Source organism: Artibeus jamaicensis, unplaced genomic scaffold, assembly GCF_021234435.1.
Source record: "Artibeus jamaicensis isolate MK-2021 breed Jamaican fruit bat unplaced genomic scaffold, CSHL_Jam_final contig_457, whole genome shotgun sequence".
NCBI classification, from domain to species: domain Eukaryota; kingdom Metazoa; phylum Chordata; class Mammalia; order Chiroptera; family Phyllostomidae; genus Artibeus; species Artibeus jamaicensis.
In genome coordinates, this window is record NW_026521840.1 from 179661 (window position 1) to 205929 (window position 26269).

At 39.0% G+C, this 26269-nt stretch overlaps 1 protein-coding gene across 1 annotated transcript in view; it reads right to left on the bottom strand.

Annotated features, from left to right (window-relative positions):
• Positions 1-26269, bottom strand: part of LOC119041773 (vascular endothelial growth factor receptor kdr-like) — a 171105-nt gene that overhangs the window by 63540 nt on the left and 81296 nt on the right. The window contains exons 10-12 of the mRNA XM_037135164.2: positions 18068-18218; positions 14861-14981; positions 5761-5869 (exon numbers count right to left, since the gene is read on the bottom strand). Of these exons, the coding sequence (XP_036991059.2) occupies positions 5761-5869; positions 14861-14981; positions 18068-18218 (381 nt within the window). The remainder of the gene's footprint in view (positions 1-5760; positions 5870-14860; positions 14982-18067; positions 18219-26269) is intronic.

A 26269-nucleotide genomic window follows, 5' to 3' on the forward strand; every position in this document is an offset into this window, starting at 1 on the left:
TCTGCTGGGGCTCAAGCTTCTGAGCTTGGAGCAATCATTCCTTTTATCTGTCAATCAATCTATCTATCTATCTGTTTATTTTTTAACTTTATTTTTATTGTTGACATAACAGATGTTCCCATCCCCCTCCTTTGCCTCCCTCTACCCAACCCCACCAACCCCAGACCCCTTCCCTCTGGCCATCCCCACACTGTTGTCTGTGTCTGTAGGTTATATATATTCCTTGGCTGATCCCTTCACCTTCTTTCATCCCTTTTGGAAAAGAAAGAAACTCAGTTTCAAACAAAGCTTTGATGGCCCCAGGCTCTACCCACCAATGGGGACAGAGGAAAGGGCTGGTAGGACCTATTGGCAATTATGCTCAAAAAGCTACATCTTCACAGGGTCCCCTTGCTGAGATGGTGCTCTGGGCTGCTTGGGATCAGGGTGGGTATGCCCTGTCCCGGAAACTTCCTTGCACACATGGTAGATTATCTGTAAAACCTCCAAGTCACTGTTGTGTGGAAGAGCCCTGAGAAAACCTCTCTTCATCTGAGGTTCCTCTTTTCAGCTAAGGCAGCCTAAGGGGCAGCTAAGGTGATTAAGAAATGGCAAACAAAAAAGGTTTTGCCCGACTTATTCGATTATTTGCAAATAATAACAATCATCATCATCATAATATAAGGTCTTAATTTCCTGGTATTTTATCTTTGAGTAATTGAGTTTAAAACCTTTGGTGTCCTCTGGTTTCTGTTTCTGCTGCTGCCTATGGTGAGGGCAAAAAAAACAAAAAGAAAGAAGCAAAACGATCTGAAATAACAAAGCCCTTTTCAAATGTCCTGTAAACATGTCAAAAATGTGCTAATTAATTGACACAAATATTTATATAAATGGAAAATTGATAAAATGTCGAAGTCACAGAGGGCACATCTTCACCCAGAGTCTGGAACTCCCACCCCTTCCAGCCTTACTCTCTCCCTCTCTTTCCCTATATTTCACACATTGTATCTTAAGACTTTCCTCCAAATCATTATGTTATGGAATTGCAGCTGCATTAATTTATCTATAATGTATTTTTTTCTCATACTATCAATGAAACAACTGAGTCCCAGGGAAGGGAAGTAATTTACCAAGATCACACAACCAGGTTTAGCAATAAAGCCAAGACTATATATCACTGGTTTTCTAATTTCTCCTCCATAATTCTCCTTTGGCCTGGAGTTGTCTTATGACCTAACATCACCACACTCCCCTGTCCCTTGCCAGAATAAACTAGATGGCGCATGCATTGGTAATGAAGACGGCTGATGCAGAACGAAGTCCTTTAGCCTTTTTCTTCTTCGTGCAGCTGAGGGAAAATCAATCTTATTGGGGCACATAACAATCTCTGAGTCTAGCAAAGGTTGCTTGATAAACGAATCAGCAGTTTGTTTCCACATAGAAGAGAATGAAGGTGGGGGGAAAGCTGAAATTATAGCAATGAAATTATCGCTAAATTCAGTATATTTGATGCATAATTCACTGGTGATGGGGTTTGAGGAGGAGGGTAAGTTGTTTGAATGATCCCATCTCCCTTGGGGACCACTCCCAATGTTTGACATTTGCCAGTTGAGGCCGGCAAGTGTCTGCACATTTGTTTAATCTTCTCTGTGCCTCTCTATTTTTCTGAGGATAAAGGGCAAGACACAAAACAGTCTGTTTTTCTGGGCATCCAGGACAGGTGCAGGAATTATGTATCTGGGAGAACACTTTGCTGCCAGGGATACAAAGCAGTCACTCTGTTTTCTTCAGAGTGCAGAAGCCTAGTACTTTTCAGCCTTTCCTAAACCGGGCACCCATGCTGCTCTGTTGGGACATCCGTCCTTGAACCTTCCTCAGCTCACTCCAGCTGTTTCCTGTAAAGTAACACAGCTCAGGAAAGGAGAGAAGTTGCTGATTGGGAAAATAAGTGGAAAAGCAAAGACTGACCTTTCTGCCTCCATTCTCAATGACTCATTCTTATGTATGTGTGGCAGAGGGACATTTGTCCACTCATGGACCCCAAGCCTAGTATAAGACATAATCTTGTGTTGTCTTCCAGCACTTTCTACAAAAGCTAGAGGCACAAAGTCTATCTTGTCAGTATTATTAGTATTAGTATTAGTATTTTTCATGAGACTTGAGGGAGAGATGGAGAGAGAGGCCAGGCTGGTTTGGACTTAAACTGCCCTTCACTTGCCTCACCCACTATCTGGGCCAAATGCTGTCCCTTGTTCCTAGGCCCATTGCCTTCTGAAATCATCCTGAAGTGTCTCCCTGTTGGCTCAGCCTTGCACCATCTGAAAATGCTTAGTATTATTTAAGAGCTTGGAAACCATCACTGTGACACTTCTTTGCAGATCAAGAACACTGGTCTCAGAACAAATCCCACAGCAGGTCTTCTTTTGTTCATTTACATAAATCATTCTTGCAATTCCATTGTGACTTCATTCCTTTCACATTGTCTCTAGGGTGGAACATTCTCAACATTTCTACACAAGGGGCTTTCTCAAAGTCTAAACGATTATGTTCAATGTTTCATTCTTAGCTACATGTATCCTCTGTAATAATTCCCATAGGTTAGGCACGCCTGAGTTCCTACAGCAGGAACTCTGAAGAAACGACTTTCTTTCTGTGTGTGTGTGTGTGTGTGTGTGTGTGTGTGTGTGAGAGAGAGAGAGAGAGAGAGAGAGAGAGAGATTTCCATGTGAACATTATTACACTGTCACTGGCTGCACCAAACAATTCTAAAAAGTTCATCTTGATGGGGTCTATTGTGGGTGAAGGATGAGTAAAGTGTTATTTTTAGCATCCAAGTATTCTACAGAAAACAAACACACAGAGACCACTAACTTGAATAAGCTAGAAAGCTGGAGAGAGGGCCTTTGTCCTGGGCTTCAAGGAGTCTCAGAATGTAAACAGTCCCTGCAAGGATACAAGTGTAAAGTGGTGTTGTTTGCTACACAGAAACAATGTCTCTCAGTAAGCCAAAAAGGAATCTTTGTGGTCAATCACAGGCTGAAGATGAGCTAGACTGTCCAGCTTTGTGATGCCCTCCTAGGACATGATGTTTTTTGAGTTTTGTAAAACTTTCAGTAAAATAATTTCAAATATTTCGGCTTTGATCCAGATGAGTTACACATGATCAAGAAATGACCCCTTTTCAATCTTTGGACCTAAGTTTTAGGAAGGGCATAGAAACTCAGGCCAGACTTGTGGCAGCAGTAGCTTTAAGGGAGTAAATCAAGAAAAAAGTGATTTACTTGTGCAGAAGGTATGTCAGTGGGTATTGGGCCCTGACCCAATGACCCATCAAGGCAGTTTTCTTCACAGTACCAGTCTTGGAAGAGGTTTGGTTTTGTGTGTGTTTGTTTTATTTATTTTTAAAAGATTTTATTTATTTATTTTTAGAGAGAGGGGAAAGGAAGCAGAAAGGGAGAGAAACATCCATGTGTGCTTGCCTCTCGCACGCCCCCTATTGGAGACCTGGCCCACAACCCAGGCATGTGCCCTGACTGGGAATCAAACCAGCAACCCTTTGATTCACAGGCCAGTACTCAATCCACTGAGCCACACCAGCCAGGGCTGTTTATATTAGTAGAAGCCACGTCAAATGTCTATTTATGGTGTGGGTTGCCTCCTTGTTTCAGTGACATCAAAGATTATGACGTTTCCAGAATGTCTTCCAAGTCCTTGTTTTGGGAAAGCCATGAGCCACTATGCACAGCACCAACTGTTTATGCCAATAAATTATCTATTGTGGTCAGTTGTCCTACTTCCCTCTAGAAGTTTTACAACCTGTCAGCTGAACAAAACTGCTCATTTGTGATAATTCTTCACACCTGAATTGTCAAGGTTAGCTATCCATGGCACATCATACTATTTTCTCTGGAGTTTCAGCCTTATTTGCCAAGAAAGACAGTTTAGGAGTGGAATAGCCTTTTTTTAAAAAGTGGAAATCTTCAATAAAGTTCCGACCACGTAGGTTAGTTCTTCTGCTCACAAATCCTCATTCCTCAAGTTTCACATATTTCTCTTTTTCTTTTTTTTAAGATTTTAAATTTATTTATCTTTAGAGGGGAAGAGGAGAGAGGGCGAGAAACATCAATGTGCGGTTGCCTCTTGCACGCCCCCTACTGGGGACCTGGCCTGCATTCCCTGTGCCCTGACTGGGAATCAAACTGCGACCCTCTGGTTCGCAGGCCCGCGGTCAGTCTGCTGAGCTACACCAGTCAGGGCACGTGTTTTTCTTTTCTTACTTGAATGGTGGTAAACTACATTGTCATCATCATTATACTGCACTAACTAGCAAACATAAGTATGGAACCCTCTAGAGTACATTTCAGAAATCACTCTCCTATTCAACAACCCATGCCTTTACCTTGGTTTGATGAATCAGTCTGACCATCCAGGTACCTGACCTGCTTCCATTATTTCTTCTTTACCTCACTCTTTCCTGTGTCCCTCTACTGTCCTTATGAGCAAAATAGGGTAGGAAGATGATACAGAGAGAGAAGTAGGTACTGATTGCTCTGCTATGACTCTTCCAAATACCGCACTACACAGGCTCCATCCATTCTCTTATTATTGCTCACAGCTGGAGAATGTAGCACTTATCGAAGACTTACTTTGTGTCAGCTACTTCATAAATACTGTCTCATTTAATCCTCATACACTAACCCTGTGGACTAGGTACCCGTATTCCTGTAGTACAGATGAGAAGAGAGAAGGTCCAAGGCTGAAGCAACTTGTTCAAGATTATACAATCAATGAGAAAGTAGCAAAAAATTAGAAAGTAGCAGAGGCAAGGTTTGAAGCCAGGAAGGTCCATCTGATTTTAAAGCCTATGTTCACCCCCTACAGGTAATTGGTTTAAGAAATTATTTAACTGTAAGTCAAATCTCTGAAATATTCATAATACATTATAATGCTGTTCAGTTTTAAATCATGATTAAAGTATCATTGTTTAAGGCATAGGGAATAATATGATTAAAAACATGGAGGAATGTTGAGAATAGAATGCTAAGCAAAATAAGTCAGAAAGAAGTTAAGAACCGTATGATTTTACTCATATGTGGGATATAAAACTGAAAGCAACAAATGAACAAAGAAGGAAAACAAACAAAAACTCACAGACACAGCAGTAGGGTGGTTGTGAGAGGAATGAGGGGTAGGGGTAGTAAAGGGTAAAGGGACCAAATATAAGGTGACAGAAGGAGATTGGACTCTGGGTGGTGAGCACGCAGTGCAATATACAGATCCTGTGTCATACAAATGTACACCTGAAACCTATATGATCTCATTAACAAATGTTATTCTACTACATTTAATTTTTAAATAACTAAAATAAAATTATAGTAAGTTACTTGAGCTCTACATAATTTTGGAAATCAACTCCTGAGATTTTATTCTCATCATCTGACTCCTAGATTAAGGATTACAACTTCATTTTAACGAGACCTTGAAAGAAACAAATTAGATCACGGTGCTATAATTAAACTTAACACAAAGGAAAAGTTCTAACAGTCAGATTCTTGCTAAGGTGTTAATGTCTAATAGTAATGTGTTGCTCATTCCAGGATATTTTCAACTCAGCCAAATTCTGCCTTAACCTCAAATAATGAGCTTCTGATCATAAATTCTCAGTCAACTTTGTAGGCCTGGAGTTGAGCTGGCTGAGAAACAATACATTTTCCAGGCATCTCCAATCACAGCATAGAAGATCTGCCCCACCTGCTGTATCCTCCCCACTCGAGAATTTACCTGAGACATAGAATTGCATTCTTCTCTCATCAATGCCAGCCTTGTTTATAGCCCTGCAGTAGTATATACCAGAAATGTTGCTGGTCAATATCTTCAGGATGCTCAGAGTCTAAAAAGAGAAGTGATGCATTAGTGACTGTTAACAAGGTAGAGTAGTTATTAATGCTATTCACCAGATGCTTCTGATTATTGCCCCTTTCAGGCACATAGTAGGTTTTCCTTCCTGGATTTCTTGTGATTGAGTGGGGCCCTCTGACTCATTTATGGCCAAGGATTTGAGAGTGCAAATGATGTTGGTGCTTTCTAAGCTGGACCACTTAATTGCTATGGTGAAAACCTCTATAGTTCTTTCAGGAATAATGATGAGCAATGTTTGAGATGATGGCTAATCTTGCCAGCCAGCATCCCTAAATGACTACAATAAAAAAGCCCTCCTGCTGACATGCAATTGGATATGTAACATTGGCAAGGTATAAACCTCTGTGATTTTGAACCGATCAGATTTTGGAGTTGTTTGGTTTCATAACACAGCCTGGGCCATCTTGACTAATATATCATCCTACCTGGGAAGTAGAGCTGCATTCATTCACTCATTCATTCATTCAACAAATATGTTTTTAAGGTCTTATTTAAATATTGACCTCTTGGAAAGGACTGAAAATAAGAAATTATTTAATTTCATAAAGAAACAGACACAAACATAGAATAATTCACAAGCCTGTCATTTAAGAGTAGATTTACCAAGTCAGCATAAGTTTTGAAATAATAACAAATAATATTTCATACTTTTTACTGTTTCAAATACAATAATAAACACTTTATATATGCTATCTCATTTAATCTTCCCAACAACTCTGTAATTTACAAACTATTAATAATACCTCTTTTATCTCACCTTTGACAGGAAGCTAAACAATAAAACAAACAAGCAAACAGAATAAAAACAAAGACACTGAAATAGAGAACAAGTGGGGAGTGACAAGAGGGGAGAGGGAAGGGAATTTAAGGGGAAAAAGGGGGAGGGATTTTGAGGAACAAGTATGAAAGACACAGGGATGAGGACTGGGGGGGGAATGGGAGGGAGGTGGGGAGACAGGGCGGGGGGGGCTGGGATGGGAGAAATAGACAAAAAATGTACTTGAAAAATAATTAAATAAAAATTAAAAAAATACCTCTTTTTACTGATGAGGAAACTGAGGTTTAAAGAAGGAAAATAACCCACTGAAAGTCAAAAGCTCAGGAATAATGCAGGTGACATTCAAATACAGGACTATAGTTTGACTTGAGAATACCTGTTTTTTTAAGATCATATTTATTTGTTTTTAGAGGGGAAGGGGAGGAGAGAGGGAGAGAAACATCAATGTATGGTTGCTTCTTGTGCATCCCCTGCTGGGAACTGGCCTGCAACCCAGGCATGTGCCCTTACTGAGAATCAAACCACTGTTGTTTGGTTCTCCAGCCCACGCTCAATCCACTGAGCTACACTAGCCAGGGCAAGAATACCTGTTTTTTACTACTGTATTTTACTGCCTTGAAAATTAAAATCACTCTGGCTAGTGTAATAATAATACAAAATCAATCTGAAGAAAGTAAAAAATCTAAGTCTCAGTTTTTTCAATTTTTATTTATTTATTTTTAGAGAGAAGGGAAAGGAGGGAGAAAGAGAGGGAGAGAAACATCAGTGTGGGGTTGCCTCTCATGCATCCCTTACTCGGGGTCCTGGCCTGCAACCCAGGCATGTGCCCTGACTGGGAATCAAATCAGCAACCCACTGGTTCACAGGCCAGTTCTCAATCCACTGAACCACACCAGCCAGAGTATCCAAGTCTCATTTGTTTAACCATTAAAATTAATCCCCGTTCCAGTAGTCTTTGGTGTGTAATGCCTCAGAACTTTGACTTATTTGTTCTCTTCTTTTCCTATTCATTGACTATTATGGAGATAACCCATCAAAAATTAAAGGTAGATGGAGAAGATGAAGGAAGCCTAGATAAAGACTAAACTGTATAAGTGGGCTCCGTAGAACCAAAGTGACTTATTATCTTAGAGTGGAGCATGGGTAAAAACTCAGAATTCTGTTGGCAAGAATGAGATCTTTCCTACTAGCCTTCTCTCATCAACCATATTTCTTTTATAACCAGTTTACCAAGAGGCTTATGGGAAAAATAGATGGTAATTGATATTAAGCAGGCCAAATTATTTTTTTCCTTAAAAATATCTTGTCTCAAGCTGTGGAGTTACAAATTACACCACACTAAATAGCTGAGACTCATCAGTTTGGGTTTAGGTCAAGCTCATTACCAGAGTCTAATAATATTTTCCCTTGAGGATATAGTGGCATCTATCTGCAGTGTCAATCATGTAGATTCTGAAGAAGGAGGTTCCATGACTACTCTTTCAGCAGAAAAAGCACTTTTTCTCATTGTTGTCACTGACTGGGTAGGAACACCTGAATTTCCTTGCAGTTCTGGTTTACGGTGTGAGTTTCCACAATTATTTATTACATTATGATGATGTAGTTTTTTGTTGTGGGGGAGGAGGGGGAAGGGAAGGGAAGGGAAGGGAAGGGAAGGGAAGGGAAGGGAAGGGAAGGGAAGGGAAGGGAAGGGAAGGGAAGGGAAGGGAAGGGAAGGGAAGGGAAGGGAAGGGTAGGAAAACTTAGAACAAATTCTATCTTTAAAATATACAACTGTATTTACCAATGTGAGACATGATAAATGTGTTATGACACAGTGGACAGGATGTAAGGAGACTTGGTTTCTAGTCTCAGTTATACTGTAACTTGGCTAGAGAACTGTTACCTTTCTGGATTTCAGTTTTCCCATCTGTAGTCTGAAAAATAGACCAAGATGAACTTTCAAGTTTTATGCAGCTCTTACCTTCTGTACCATTCCCCCTAGCCTAACCAACCCACCTACCCAGGTCTCACACAATTAATACATAACCAGACTGAGATGAAATAAAAATCATTTTGAGGGAGGGGATAAATAAAGCTTCCAAGAAAGAACTTGATTTGGTTTACCATATTTTGCCATGTAGAATAAGCACTTTTTTGCTCAAATTTTTGAGGGAAAAATAAAGATGGCATTATACATGGGTATAATGATTACATACCATGGGTATGATAATGGGTATAATATGTATAGTGTGTATAATGCACATAAAAACATGGGTGTGCATTACATACAGCAAAATACAGTAGTTTTAAGTAACATAAATTACTCGAAATCTAACTATACCTGCTTCTCTTTGTGTCCAAGATTTGTCTCCAAGCTCACAAATTTTGACTTCATTCAAAAGTGTCCCTTGAGCACTGTATTAAGTTGTGCCTTATGGTAAGATGGATTTTGAGCCTTATGACCTTTGTGAGTTGGTGTTAAGTCCCATGCATCTGTTACATTACATGGCAAAAGAGACTTTGCAGATGGAATTAAGGTTCCTAATCAGCTGACCTGAACACAAAGAGATTACCTTGGATTTATAGGTTGGCCCAATGTAATCACATGGGCTCTTAAAAATAGAAGTGGGGCATAGAACAGTTAAAGTGATGCAGCACAAGAAGAAAGAAGAGCAAGATTCAAGACTGAGAAGAACTAAACATGATGTTGCTGTTGCTGGCATTAAATCAGAGAAAGGAAGTTATGACCAGAGAATGTGAGTAGACTCTAGAAGCTGAGAAGAAGCTCCAAATGCCAGTCAGCAACAACAAAAGGTACAACAGTTCTACAACCCAATTGATCTTGAAAGCAGATTTTTTTTCTTAGAGACTAAAAAAATGCAGCCTTGTCTGCCTTGATTTCATCCTTGTGAAACTCTAAGCAGTGAATACAGCAGGGCCCCACTTTACCTAAACTTATGGCATACAGAACTATAAGATAATACATTTGTGTTATATTAAGCTACTAATTTTGTTGTTATCTGTTATAGCCACAATAGCAAACTAATACCACAGAAATACACAGAATTTTAAGATAATATTACAAATAATTATATGGCAACAAACTAAAACAACTAGAATAAATAGATAAATTCCTAGAAACATACAATCTTACAAAACTAAATCAGAAACAATAGATTACAACTAATGAAATTGAAGCAGTTATGAGAAAAACTCCAACAATAGCAAAAAAGGTCCTAGAATGGACAGCTTCACAGGGTAATTTTATCAAACATTCAAAGAAGAACTAACACCTATCTTCCTCAAACTATTCCAAGAAATTCAAGAGGAGGGAGGGCTTCCAATCTCTTTTTACAAAGCCAGCATTATCACAGCATTAGCCTAATTCCAAAACCAGATAAAGATACTACAAACAAAGAAAATTATAGGCCAATATGACTGATAAACATAGATGTTAAGATGCTCAACAAAATATTAGCCAATTGGATCTAGCAATACATTAAAAATGTCATACAGATGACTCAGTTGGGTTGTACGGGGTGATGCAAAGTTGGTACAATATCTGCAAATCAGTATATGTGTTACATCACATAAACAAAACGAAGGACAGAAATCAAATGATCAGCCTTGGCTGGTGTAGCTCGGTGGATTGAGCTTTGACTTGCAAACCAAAGGGCCACCAGCTCAATTTCTAGTCAGGGTACATGCCTGGGTTGCAGGCCAGGTCCCCAGTAGGGGATGCGTGAGAGGCAACCACACATTGAGGTTTCTTCCCCTCTCTTTCTCTCTCCCTTCTTTTCTCTCTAAAAATAAATAAAAAATATTTTTTAAAAATCAAATGATCATATCCATAGATACAGAAAAAGCATTTGATAAAATCTGGCACTCATTTATGATACAAACTGTCAGCCAAGGCTTTATAGACGAATCATAACTCAACATGACAAAGGACTAAAACTGTTTCCTTTACTATCAGGAACAAGACAGGGTTGTCCAATTTCACCACAATTATTCTATGTAGTACTGGAAGTCCTAGCCACAGTGATCAGACAAGATGAAATAAAAAACATCCATATTGAAAAGGCGGAACTAGAACGGTCATCATTCATAGATGACATGATATTGTGCATAAAAAAACCCTAAAGACTCCACCAAAAAACTACTAGCTTTATTAAATGAATTTGGCAAAGTAGCAGGATACAAAATTAATATCCAGAAGTGGTGGTACTTCTATACACCAATGACAAACTCTCACAAAGAGAAACTAAGGCCCTGGCTGGTGTGGCTCAGTGAATTGAGCGCCTCCTATGAACCAAATGACTGCTAGTTCAATTCCCAATCAGGGCACATGCCTGGGTTGTGGGCCAGGTCCCCAGTAGGGGGCATATGAGAGGCAACCACACACTGATGTTTCTCTCCCTTTCTCCCTCCCTTCCCCCCTCTCTAAAAATAAATAAATAAAATCTTTTTTTTAAAAAAGAGCAGGCATATAGATCAATGAAACAGAACAGAGAGTACAGAAATCAACCCATCCATTTATGGTCAATTACTACTGGACAAAGGAGGCCAGAACATCCAGTAAAGTAAAAACTGTTTCTTTAATACAAAGTGTTGGGAAAATTGGACAGGTACATGCCAAAAAAAAAAAAACAAAAAAAACCCCTAATCTAGACCACTAACTTATACCATGCACAAGAATAAACTCAAAATGGATAAAATACTTAAATGTAATTCAGGAAACCATAAAAATCCTGGAAGAAAACACAAGCAGTAAAATTGCAGACACCTTGTGTAGCAATATTTTTGTCAATATATCTCCTAAGGCAGGGGAAACAGAGGAAAAATAAACAAGCAGGACTATATCAAGCTAAAAAGATTCTGCAAAGCCAAAGGAGACCATCAACAAAATGGAAAAGGAACTCACTGCATGAGAGAACATATCTGCCAATGATTCATTTTATAAGGAGTTAATTTCCAAAATATATAAATAATTAAAACAACTCAACAATGGGAACACAAACAACCCAATTCAAAACATGGGCAAAAGACCTCAACAGACTCCTTTCAAGGACATAAATATGGCAAATAGACATAGCAAAAAATGCTTAACACCAATAATTATCAAGGAAATGCAAATTAAAACTACAATGAGGTATCACCTCACACCCGCCAGAGTGGCTACCATCAATAAATCAACAAACAACAGGTGCTGGTGAAGATATGGAGGAAAGGGAATCCTTGTACACTATTGGTGGGAATGCAGACTAGTGCAGCCACTGTGGAAAGCAGTGTGGAGTTATCTCAAAAAACTAAAAATGAATCTGCTTTTTGACCTGGCAACCCCACTTCTGGGAACCTATCCAAAGAATCCTGAAACACCAATTAGAAGGAATATATGTACCCCTATGTCCATAGCAGCATTATTTACAATAGCCAACATTTAGAAGCAGCCCAAGTGCCCATCAGTAGATAAGTAGATAAGAAACCTGTGGTACATTTATACAATGGAATATTACTTGGCCATAAAAAGGAAGGACCTCTTACCATTTGTGACAGCGTGGATGGATGGACCCAAAGATTATTATGCTAAGTGAAATAAGCCAGTCAGAGAAAGACAAATACCATATGGCCTCACTCATACATGGAATCTAAGGAACAAAATAAGCTGCCAAACAAAATAAAACTAGTGGTATGGATGCATGGAGCAGACTGAGAGATCTCAGAGGGGAAAGGAGTGAGGAGACTCGAAGAGAATAGCCAAAGAATATAGATGCACATGTGCACAGCCCATGGACACAGACAACACTGTGAAGCCAGGTCAGGGGCAGGGGCAAAGGGATGTAAATGGGGGACATCTGCAGCACTGTCAAGAATAAAAAGAAGAATGATTACAAGGTGACACTTTTTAAATTCCATTTGTAATAGCATCATAATACATAAATTACTTAGTAATAATTTTTCTTTTTTAACTTCATTTTTATTGTTAACACTATTATAGATGGCCCTGTTCTTTCCTCCTTTGCCCACCTAGTAATAAGTGTAAACAGAGTAGAAAGACCTATACCCTGAAAACTATAACACACTAAAGCAAGAAATTGAAGAACATACAAATAAAGAGAAGGATATACCATGCTCATAGACCAGAAGAGTTAATATCATTAAAATGTTCTTATAGCCTTAAGCAGCATAGATTCAATGCAATCTTTATTAAAATAAACATGCTAGAACTAGAACAACTAATCATAAAATTTATATAAAATTATAAAAGGTCTTGAATAGCCAATGCAATCTTGAGAAAAAAGCAAAGTGGGAGGTATCACACTCCCCAATTTCAAGCTGTATTACAAGCTACAGTCATCAAAGCAGCATTGGTCATAGAGATCAATGAAACAGAATGGAACGAATGCAGAAATACAATCCTCACTTATGTGGGCATTTAATCTATAACAAAGGAGGCAAGGTTATACAATGGGGTAAAGACCAGGTTCTTCAATAAGTGGTGCAGGAAAAACAGGAGAGATACATGTAAAAACCGAAATTGGACCACATTCTTATGTCATGTATAAAAATAAACACAAAGTGGATTTAAGACCTGAAACCAGCCCTGACTGGTGTAGCTCAGTGGATTAAGCGTGGGCCTACAAACCAAAGGGTTGCAGTTTGATTCCTAGTCAGGGCCCATGCCTGGGTTGCAGGCCAGTTCCCAGCAGGGGACACATGAGAAGCAACCATACATTGATATTTCTCTCCCTCTCCCCTCTAAAAAAAAAAAAAAGACCTGAAACCATAAAACACTTAGAGGGAAACATAGGCAATAAACTCTTTGAGTCTTAGCAATATGTCTTCGAATGTCTCCTTTGTGAAGGCTAACAAAATAAAATTTAAAAAATGGTACAACATCAAACTAAAGTGTTTTTGCACAGCAAAGAAAACCATCCACGAAATGAGAAGATAACCTGCTGCGTGGAAAAATGTATTTGCAAATGATACATCCAAAAAGGAGTTTATATCCAAAATATGGGAACACATAAAATGTAACACCAAAATACTTAAACAAATTTTAAAATGGGAAGATGACCTGAATAGACATTTTGCCAAATAAAACATACAGATGGCTGGTGGTCATGTGAAAACATACTCAACAGCACCAATCATTGGGGAAATGCAAATTAAAACCACAAGGACATATCACCTCACACCGGTGAGAATGGCCATCATAAACAAATCAACAAAGAACAAGTGCTGGAGAGGATGTGGAAAAAAGGGAACCCTAGTTCACTGTTGGTGGGAATGCAGACTGGTGCAGCCACTGTGGAAAGCAGTATGGCGAATCTTCAAAAAATTAAAAATAGAGCTGCATATGACCCAGCCATTCACTTCTGTATATTTATCTGAAGAAAACAAAAATGCTTATTCAAAATAATATGCACAATCCTACCTTTAGTGCAGCATGACTTACAATAGCCAAGATAGGAGAGCAACCTTGGTGTCTATCAATAGATAAATGGATAAAGAAGATGTGGTATGTATGTACATAAAATTGAATGTTACCAGCAATAAAAAATAATGAAATCTTGCTATTTGCAACAACTTGGTGGACCTAGAAGGTATTAAGCTCAGTCAAGTAAGTCAGATGGAGAAAAACAAGTTACTGTATAATTTCACTTATATGCTGAATTTGAAGAGCAAAATAAACAAAACAAAGCAAAACAAGAACAGACTCCTAGATACAGAGAACAAACTGAGGGTTGCCAGGTGGGAGGGTTCTTGGGGGTTCTGATTGAAAAAGGTGAAGGGATTAAGAAGTACAAATTTGGAGTTACTAAATAGTCACGAGAATGTAAAGTATAGCATAGGGAATATAGTCAATAATATTGTAATAACTATGCATGATGCCCATGGATGCTGGACTTATCAGTGGTATTACTTCATAAATTATGTACATGTCTAGCCCCTGTGCTGTACACCTAAAACTAACATGAAATACAAGAATGTCAACTGTAATTGAAAAATAAAAAATTAAATTTAATTAAGAAAAAGTGACATCGTTATTAAAGTTTATGTTTTTTTCAGTCAATAGTCTTCAACCATACCCCAGACCTTGGGCATTCCTGGAATGTTAACACCAAGTATCTGAATAGAAGCCCCACTCATACACAGATTGTAAGGTCACTTTTACCACAGCAACTCCCAGAGGTTTACCTTTGTCTTTTCTCCATTTGTCACTGTCATGTCCTCAATGGACAGGATCCTGTTGCCTACAGGAAGATCGCTTTGCAGAGTCTCATTGGAAAGATGGATCCGCTTGCCTCGTTCCATACACCTAAGAAAGAGTGAGGCTGCATTTACAATCTAGTCAATAGAAAGGGTATGAAGCATAAGAAGTACTGGAGATAGCGAATCTTCTAGTCTAAGAAAATAGGTCACCCTGAGAATTCCGGGTAAGACGTCACCTAATTTAGAAGACAAAATGGTCAGGGAAGACCTCTTGGAGGAGGTGACATTTGAACAGAGTCGTAAAATAAATCAAGTGTAAGCCATAAAGATTTGGGGGGAAGACAATAATAGGTGGAGGGAAGAGCAAATGCAAAGGTCCTAAGCTAGGAGCATGCCTGATATAATAAAGGGGCAAGGAGCCCTGTGTGCCCGTGAGCATGAGAGTATTATTCTTAAGCCATACCCATTTTTCTAGGCTGATATAGAATATGAAGCCCTATAAGGTTCTCCTTTATTGGTATCTTTTCCTGAATAAACTCTTTCACTCTGAGCCCTAAGCAAAGAGGAGAGGCTCATGAGAATAGTTCTGGGGCACCAAGATATCCAGGAAAGCAGATTACTAGAGGGAATCATGAGGTACCAGACTCATACTCAGCCAAACTGCAATTCAACCCAAGCAATGCTAGTTTGTATGGCTTCTGGCAACTCACTTCTTTTTTGAGACTGTTTCCCCAGCTGTTAAATGGAACTAATATTAGTCATATTGTGGATTTATTTGGACATTCTAATAAGCACTGGAAGTGTGGCTACTCCAAATTGAGATGTTTCAAAAGTATAGAATACATAGAATGTTTCAAAGACAGTATATAAAAAGACCGAATATAGCTCATTGATATTTGATATTGATTGCTTATGATATGACAATATTTTGGATATGTTGGGTGAAATATTAAATCAATTTTTTTTAGTTTCCATAATGTGGCTACTAGAAAATTCAGAGTTACATATATGGCTTAGACTGCTGGCTTACATTATATTTCTGTTGCATAATTGTTCTCACGGCTGGCTCCTTATTCTTTAAGTCTGATGTCAAATATTTCTTCCTTATAAAGCCCTTTCTTTGCCAAAATATGTCTTTTTTCTTTACCTAGAGTAGGTTCTGCCCTCATCATACTCCTTTTTTGTTCTTCATGTACAATCTAAATTTAAATCTCTAACTAAGCTCATGATACTCCTAACATTTGCCCCATTTAATTTTCATATGGACGAGAGACGTGGACTAGTGTGGCTTCTAGAATAAAGTAGGTACTCAATAATTGTTTACATAATAGCAACTTTGTTAGGCGAGGCATTTTCCCAGGAACAGTATTCCTTACACATTCTTCTTCCAAATTGCAAGGTACAGAAACTATAACTGCCTTTACTGCATCTTAGCTGAATGAGAACAATGTAAGTGATTTAGGAATTACAGAATGTCGAAGTAAGGAAAGGAGGGAGGCCAGTCCTTTAGTAAGTAGATAGAACCACCATTATTCACACACACACACACACACACACACACACACACACACACACACACACACACAAGAATCTTACTGTGGTGCCTATTGAGAAGAGATAAGTATGTTTTGTAAGGACCAATGTGCAGGCAGGAAGCAATCGAGTGGAGCTGGCTTATGAGAGCTGGCTGGACAGTACCTGTGAGACACAGACTTGGAGCCCCTTCTATTTGAAGATCCAGCTCTTGGTCTGATAACTATAGCCCCTACATTCTCCTCCAACACAAGGCCACATCCTGAAACTTTGGGCCTTCCAAATTGGATTTCCTACACATTCCCATTCCCAGTTTATCCCCTAGTGATAGTGCTACCACCTCATTCATTACCACGTGCTAACGCTCAACCTTCAGCATGGTGCAACAGTGAGTTAATAAGATGAACTTCCCTAATCACCTAATATGTCATCCTTCAGACAACAACAGAAACCTGAGTGCACTGTCCTCCTCACCCTTTCAGAGTTAATTTGTCACATGTGTCAAGCCTGTAGGGCGGTTTCGTGGAAGGAGCTGGGTGAGTATTGATGAAGTTTTCTTAAATGCTGCCTACTCTGGGATCTGGGCCAATTCATTTCACCTCTCTGAATTTTCCTTTTCTTTTTTCTAATCCCTACAGGGGCCACATGTGACTCATTGTCCCCAAGGAAACTAAAGGAGACACTTTGAAGTAGAGCTTATTGCCAGAAAGCAAAAATCAAAATATCTAATATGTTCCAGGCATGCAGTAGAGCTTTAATAACTGGAAGCTCTTAAGCGGTAAGAGTCGGGATGCCTGGCTGTCGTTGTGATGTCTCTATTAACTTCTGTGTTGTGACAAGCCGGTTATTTTTCTCCCTTAGCCTCTGTATCTCCATTCGTTACCGGCGAAGAGGAACCCCTGTCTTACCTTCTGCATCAGGATCACAGGAAGCCAGATGAGTGTTCTATGATCTAAAAATGCTATTTGCCGACAGATTTTTCCCATTGTGGGGTTACCCTTCCTAATCAGGCTTATCATGAAGGCAGTTCTCAAACAGATGAGCCATGTCCACTTTCCAAGCTCACTGTTGAATTTTTTCCCATGCAATGACAAATACTTAGAAACCTGCCCTGTTCTGTTCCTCTCCCACTGAAATCTTCAATCCCAATCTAAATCTAAAAGTTTCAGGCCTGTGAACCATTATAGTTGTTTCTACCTCTGATTTGAGGCTGTGACTTTGGAAGGAACTGGACAAAACCTGGACTTTGGCAGCTATTAGAGTACTAAGTCTTCTTTTAGCTTCCCAGGCCCCATTCCAAGACCACTGCATCACCTGTCATATCCTGCGGAAGAGAAAATCTCCTGGTAAGACATTAAGACTGCCAGGCCCTGGTGTAGCTCAGTAAATCTGAGAGTCTAGACCAGGGGTATCAAACTGATTTTCACTGGGGGCCATATCAGCCTCACAGTTGCTTTCAAAGGGATGAATGTAATTTTAGGACTATATCAAACGTAACTGTTCCTTGACAATTAAATGAGAGCTTTGTGCTGCCGCTGGGTAGAAATAAGGTGCTGGGCCGGATGAAACAAGGCAGAGGGCCGGATTTGGCCTACAAGCCTTGTGTTTGCCACCTGTGGTCTAAACCATATAGAGTCCTTTGGCATGCAGGTCACTTACAGCTCATCTTTTGGGCGGCAGGGTTCCCAGGCCCACACGAAAGAGGGCACGGGCAGGCCACTTGCTGTACAGCGAAGGGTGTTCTCACTGCCGAGGAGTATTGGCTGGATGTGTTTCAAATCTGTATCCTTTTCATAGATCTTTGGTTTTTCTGGACAAGAGGAGAAAATGACAGAGATTAAGGCCCCACACCAAGGCTGATAATTTGGCTGTATTACTGGTACAGGAATCCCAATGGTTAGAATATTGACATATTTCACATCAGTCTATAAATAGCTGCTGCCTGTACCTTCCTAAGTGCCCTATCCTCTCAACCAACACCCTGGTCCCTCCCCATGAATAGGCCCTTAGCCCCTGTCACCCCCATGACCCAGCAACTCAAGAGTTAATATCTGACCCAAGAGAGACCTCTGCACAAAAGCATGACCTGATTGGTAAATGCTTGTGCCCTACTTGTGATTATTTCAAATATCTTACCTTTAGTAGGCACAATACAGCCCTGTTGAAGAGAAGTAAACCCAAGACCCAAATGCTAGAAGGTGTGTGTTTCAAAATAGTCTTTTGGATTGGAAGCTTACTAATGGTGGGACTCTGTACCATGAGTTCACCTCTGCACCCTGGATGCAAGCAAGGTCAGTGCCCAAGAGTTATTATGTGATGAACTTAATTACAAAAGCTAACAGTAGAGTTTTTTTCAACTTTCAGTGACATTTATTGTTTGCATTTGGATCTAAGAAAATCGACAACAAATTATAATAGGATTCTACCTGACTTGCAGGAATCTCATTTTTTAAAAAAAGATTTTATTTATTTATTTTGAGAGAGGGGGGAAGGGTGGGAGAAAGAGAGGAAGAGAAATGTCACTGTGTGGTTGCCTCTCACATGCCCCTTACTGAGGACCTGGCCCACAACCTAGGCATGGGCCCTGACTTGGAATTGAACTGGGGACCCTTTGGTTTGCAGCCCACACTCAATCCACTGAGCTACACCAGCCAGGGCAGTAATCTCATTTCTGAGTTCCCTACCTATATGTCCATCTGCTTGCTCCAGTTTTCTAATTGAATGTATTACTAATAACATCAATGCTACTAATACTAATAATAGTTCATTGAGCTAGGTGTAAAGCATTGTTCCAAGTGCTTTATGCAAATAGACTCCTTTAATCCTCACCCTGTGAGGTTGATACTATGATTATCCCTATTTACAGATAAAGAGGTTAGAATGCTAAATAGCTTTCAGAAAGTCACACAGCTAGTAAGTAGAAGTGCTAGGCTATGAACTCTTAAATACATATCTGACACTCGAGAAAAGTGACCTGAGTTGTGTTTCTTCACAGAAAATGGAAGAGTTAACTGACAGGCCTTTAGTGCATTCACAGCAAAAAAAAATTCTTTTATTTCTTTATTTTTAGAGAGAGAGGAAGGGAAGGAGAAAGAGAAGGAGAGAAACAGCAATGTGTGGTTGCCTCTCACATGCCCTCTACTGGGGACCTGGCCTGCAACCTGGGCATGTGCCCTGACTGGGAATCAAATTGGCGATTCTTTGATTCGCAGCCCACGCTCAACCCACTGAGCTACACCAGCCAGGGCTTTCACAGCAAAAAATTTCAGCATGATGAAATGGGGGACAGGCTAACCGGGCTTCTTTCACCCTTGACTAATTAATGCTTTCTTTCTGGGGGTTGTAAATACAAACTGTTGCCCACTAATTCTCCCTTGGCAATTTGCCTTGCATTTTTCTCTCCCACTCCCTCCTACTTTTCCCCTCCCAGGCCTGACCAATGTTAGTTCTAGACAAAGACCAGCAACATCTTTCCTTTTCTGTTTCTTGTGGCTGTCATATCAAACTCAAAAAGGGTTTTCGACTTCACTAAAGCTCAACATGTATGTTTAGATATGAGTGGGAAGACTGGAAAGTTAGCGCTGTCAGCCTCTGAAACACCCTAATTCTAGGAAAAGAGCAGCTTATATAAAAGTGTGTCTCTGGCTGAGAGCGGTACTGCCCTTGAAAGCGTGGTCCTCACAATGACTACTTCTAGCAATAGAAGGGTCTATTCCTGGCTCCATCCAGAGACAAGTCCCACCTCCCCTTCACATAATTTCCTTGTCCTACTCCCTTTCCTTTGTTTGAAGTAAAATGAGGACAGTCACCGGATTTCCTCCGGTAAATTAATTTTACGATCAACATGTATTGTCCTAATTTTCCATGATCTCAGAGCTTTCCTCCCGCCCCTTTCATTGAGTGTGATCTTGGCTTCAGTATTAAGGACTTGGGAATGAAGAGACATATGACTGACATTTCAAAAACACAGTTGGAGTCTTTGTCTTTCAATTCTGTATGGGATCATTGACACCCTCCCTTTCAAAGGGATTTCGGGAGTAATTAAGAGAATTCGCCTTTATGTTTGCTGAAGACAAAATATATGTGAGAATAAGAGAATGAATGGACAGGTGACATAAAAAAAATCAGGCTGGACAAAGTATAAAGACAGAGAATTAAGCCTGGCAGGTCTAGCGTCACCTTTCAAGGCTCTGGAACATTTACCGAACATTCATATAAGTTCTGATTGAAAATTCTAGGACAAGGGATATCTTCTGTTGATCATAACTGTAAGTCCCTTTACTATAAACGCATCCAGATTTGCAGGCATATCTGTGTTGGAATGTTTGGGCAGGTATGTTTAGGTAATGGTGACCTTGAGTCAGTCTCTTCCTCTCTTGGACTTCAGTTACCCAATCTGCCAGACTGGGGGTAGATGGAGTCTAAATAGTTACTGTTTCTTTCAGCACTGATTTTTGTGGCTGTTTGAGTCTACAGCACTGTTAACCCATTCAATAACTATTTCTTGAGTGCCTCTTGGGTGTTACATACTATGCCAGGTAGTGAAGAAGACACTGCTTGTATAAGAATATTGGCACAAAAGTCCCTTATTGCTGGGAGTACTTGGCTTTCCAGCACATGGCTTCTAGAGCTCCAGGCAGACAGTGGAAGGTCAAGACCAAATACCTACTCTTTTCACAACCACGGGGGTCCATTGTTTTAAATGCAGTCACAGCCACATGGGAGTGACAAGTGTCCCATTTCCCACCATTGTTTTATCATCCCCTGAATCACAAACATGTCAAGAGGGCCCCAAATGACTCAGAAGGCTAGTTCCTACATAATTATTCCAAATAGATGTCATATTTATATCCCTCAATATGGTTGGGTAAGCTAACCACCATCATGGTGGGAACTTGGTAGCCCAGAAAGCCACCAGTGATTGCTTAAACTAATCCAGGCCGCAGCTGTTTTTGAAATCAAACATAACTAAGTTGGGGCAAGTTGTTTCAAGGTTCCACAGACAAGTGAAGTTGGAGAAAGCCCACCCACTTTCTTCAGTCAGTTTCAAATAGTAACCTTATTGAGTGAGGCTAGAATGGTAATAAATATAATTTGAGTGTGCAAAGAACCATAGGAAAGATGCCAGCAGCAATGCTTTCTGCAAGCCTGAACCCCATGAGTCCAATCAAGAAGTCAGCTAATTGTGTCTCATTATGTGTACTGCAGGGGTGGGTGGGTAGATTTATTTTTAAATGTATATTTGGAAAGCTTTGTATTTAGATCTGAAAAAAAATTCAGATTGAACAGGGCTCAAATGGCAGACAATTTGAACTACCTGATGGACCAGGACTGCTTTCTGAAGAGAGAAGAGAAGCGACCTTTGTGAGATGTCAGCCTGTAGTTTACTAGATACTTTGTTCCTACTAAAAGAGGTTGCTGCTTATTGGGCCTTACTCTATGCCAGGTGTTTTAATGCAGTAACTCACTCAATCCTCATAACAACCCTAAGAAATATATATTATTTTCCTTATTTCAAAGAAAAGGAAGGCTGGCACTCTGCGTCAAAATCATGCCCAAAGCCACACAGCTAGAAACCAGTGCAACAGAATTCTGTCAGACTACAAATCTGCACGAAGCTCCATGTATTATGCTTTCATTCTCAGAGACCAGCGACATTTGTGGTGCAGCTACTATGTGCCAAAGCTCTGTGATAAGGCTTTATATTTATTATCTTGTTGAATCCTTAAAATTCCATTAGGCGGTTAGAGTTATCCACATTTAAGACAAGGAAAACAAGCTCAGACAGATCAGTGGATTGACAAAGGCCATACAGCTAGTTGCAGAGGTAGGGCTGACTCAGAGCTGTCTAACTCCAAAGATGGAACCTGAATAAAAAATACATAAATTGTATGTCCTCTATTCCAAAGAGGACATACAGATGGCCAATAGACATATGAAAAGGTGCTCTGTATCAGTAGCCATTGGAGAGATGCAAATTAAAACCACAATGAGATACCACTTCACACGTGTCAAAATGGCCATCATTAATAAGGGGGGTGGAAATGGGAGGGAGGTGGTGAGCAAGGGGCAGGGGAGGCTGGGATGAGAGAAATAGAGAAAAAAACTGTACTTGAAAAATAACTAAATAAAATTAATTAAAAAAATAAAAATAAATCAACCAACAATAAGTGCTAGCAAGATTGTGGAGAAAAGGGAACCCTAGTGCACTGTTGGTGGGAATGCAGACTGGTGCAGCCACTGTGGAAACAGTATGGAATTTCATCAGAAAACTAAAAGTGGAACTGCCTTATGACACAACAATCCCACTTTTAAATATATATTCAAAGACAACTAAAACACAAATTTGAAAGAATGTAAGCACCCGCATGTTCATGGCAGCATCATTTATAATAGCCAACATATGGAAACAAACCAGTGCCCATCAGTAAATGAGTGGAAATATCCAGGGATCATTTTGTAAAGCATGATTGTCTAACCACTATGTTGTACATCAGAAACTAATATAAAATAATAGTGAATGTAAACTGTAATGGAAAAATAAAATTTAAAATAAAACATGCACATTATCATAAAAAAAGATAATGTTGCTTATTTTGCTTAGCATTTTCAAGGTTAAAAATAATTTTGCTAAAGCAGTATGTTTCTAAAGAAACATCATTATTTGATGAGGAAAATAAAAAATACATAAACATGTTATAAAATTTAAAAATAGATGACATGATAAAGACCATATGGTATGTATATGCAAGGCAAAATTAGTCATAAAACAGAGTAACTCTTTGAGTGATGGAAAGAAGTCCTGTTATTTCTGCTGCCTCTCTCTCCCCCAAGCTATGCGAGAGAGAGAGAGAGAGAGAGAGAGAGAGAGAGAGAGATTTAAAAATTAGTCAAGACACATAGTAGTTAGAATTTTTGGCAAAATCCCTATCCTTATTCCCCTTATCCCTCATCTTGTTTACCTCCTTCCAGGGCTATAGAAATAGTTTCTGTGGATTTTTCAGCCTGTAATACTTAGTAGGGGATTCCTAAGGTCTATCTGAGAGGTAAGGCTCTGGGTCACAAGTACACATGGATTCTGTGTAATGTTCAAGGAGAACATATATGCGCACTGTTCAGAATACGCCACTTTGGTTCTGGCCTTCCCGCAAAGTTTTTCTAGGCATTCACCCCCTTGGCTGACTGGCTCCTTCAGCTCCATTTGAGCCCAAGAGAGTCATTCCACCAGGGTGTGCGTGACAGCTACTTGCACCTCTCTAGCTAAGGAAGGACACTGAGAGGAATAGGAAGAACTTTGAAAAAGCTAAACTGCCAATTCCAGAGGCCTTCCTGGACCCACTTACCTCTGCAGACTTCCTAATGACCCATGGAACATTCCGACACTAATTAGGTACAGAAAGCAAAGAATTGGGAGATGAGAACAGACAGTAAAACATCTAGCCTGTCTGACCTTGACTTAGATGCCAATTTGTCTTAAATAACTCATAAGGAGAAAGAGGGGGAAAGAGGACAGACCCAATGATGCATTTTGTTTAGTTTCATTTTGTGTTTATTTTCTCTGGTCATTTTGTTGTTGTTTGAAATTGTATACTGTTTTATGAATTTTGTTTATTGTTTTGTCTTTTTATATTCCACATACAACTGACTTATGTCACATAGCACAATATCCTCAGGGTTTATCCATGTCAGAACAAGTGGCAATATTCCACCTTCTATGGCTGAGTAGTATGCCCACTGAGTATCACATTGGCTGTGTGTTTTTCATATATGGCCTTATTCACATTTTTTAAAGTTTTTGTCATAAAAAGATGCTGGATTTTTCTCAAATGCTTTCCCTGAATCTATCGATATGATCACGTGATTTTTATCCCTCATTTTGGTTTATGTGGTGTATTATGTTTATTGATTTGCAGATAGTATACCAACCTTGCCGCCCTGGAATAAATTTCACTTGATCATGGTGTGTGATCTTTTTATTGTATTGCTGGGTCTGGTTTGCTAATATTTTGTTGAGGATTTTAGCATCGATCTTCACCAGGGATATAGGCCTGGAGTTTTCTTTGTTTGTAGTGCCTTTATCTGGTTTTGTTCTTGGGATCTTGCTGCCCTGTAAAAAGAGCTTGGAAATCTTCCCTCCTCTTGAATTTCTGGTAAAATTCATCTATGAAGTCATCTGGACCAGGATTTTGTTTGCTGGGAATTTTTTGGATCACTGCTTCTATATCATTAGTTATTATTGATCTGTTCAGATTTCATTATTTTTCCTGATTCAGTTTGGAAGATTGTATGTTTCTAGGAACTTATCCATTTCACCCAAGTTGTCCAATTTGTTGGCATATATTTGTTGATAGTATTTTCTTATAATCCTTTGTGTTTATTTGGTGTATTACTTTTTCACTTTCGTTTTTTTTTATTTTAATTATTTGGGTCCTCTCTATTTTCTTCCTGATGAGTCTGGTTAAACATTCATCAATGATGTTTATCTCTCCAAAAAATCAGCTCTTGGCTTCATTGATTTTTTTACAGTATTTTTTAATTCTCTATGTCATTTATTTTCTCTCTCATCTTTATTATTTCCTTCCTTCTACTTACCCTGGGCTTTTTTGTTGTTCTTTTTCTTGTTCTTTTAGGTATAGGGTTAGATTGTTTATTTGAGTTTTTCTTGCTTCCTGAATTAGGCCTATAATGCTATGAATTTCCCTCTCAGGGCTGCTTTTGCTGTGTCCCATACATTTTGGATTGTTGTGTGTTCATATCTTCATTTGTTTCCATGTAACTTTTTATTTCTTCTTAATCTTATTGTTAGTCCATTCATTGTTTAATAACATGCTATTTAGCCTTCATATCTTAGAATATTTTTGAGGGTTTTTTTCTTTTTAGTTGACTTGTGGTCTCATATCATTATCGTCCAAGAAGATGCTTGATATTTCAATCATCTTGAATGTGTTAACTTATTTTGTTCTGAATTGCAGTCTATCTTTGAGAATGTCCCATATACACTTGAGAAGAATGTATATTCTGCCGCTTTGGAATGAAATGTTCTGTAAATATCAGTCCAGTGTGTCATTTAAGGTCACTGTTGCCTTGTTGATTTCTTCTACTGGAAGATCAGTACATTAATAACAATGCGGTATTAAAATCCCACACTATGACTATATTGTTGTCCATCTCTCCTTTAAAGTCCACCAAGATTTTCTCCATATATTCAGGTGTTCCTATGTTGGGTGCATATATATTTACAAAAGTTATATTGTTTTGTCAGATTGATCCCTTTAGTACTGTTATGACTTTCTTTGTGTCTTGTTGTAGCCTTAGTTTTAAAGTCTATTTTGTCAGATATAAGTATTGCTACCCCAACCTTTTCTTAATTTCCTTTGGAATAGAATTTTTTTTTTCGGTCCCCTCACTTTCCACCTGTGTGTATCTTTTGTTTTGATATGAGTTTCTTGTAGGCGAGATGTATATGAGCCATGCTTTCTTATCCATTCAGCTGCCCTGATTCTTTTCATTGGAGGATTTAATGTGTTTATATTTAAGGTTATTATTGATATATTTTTTTAAAAATAAGATTATTATTTATAGGTACTAATTATTGCAATTTTATTCTTTATACCAATGTTCTCCTCTCTTGGTTTCTTTTTTTTTTCTTCTTCTTCTTCTTCTTCTTAAAGACTACCCTTTGACATTTCTTGCAATATTGGTTTGGTGGTAATGAACTTTCTTGTGTAGCTTTGTTTTATCTTGGAAACTCTTTATTTTGCCTTCAAATTTAAATGATAGTCTTGCTAGGAAGGTAGTCTTGGTTGTGGATTCTTGCTTTTGATCACTGAATATATCATGCCAATACCATTTGGCCTGAAG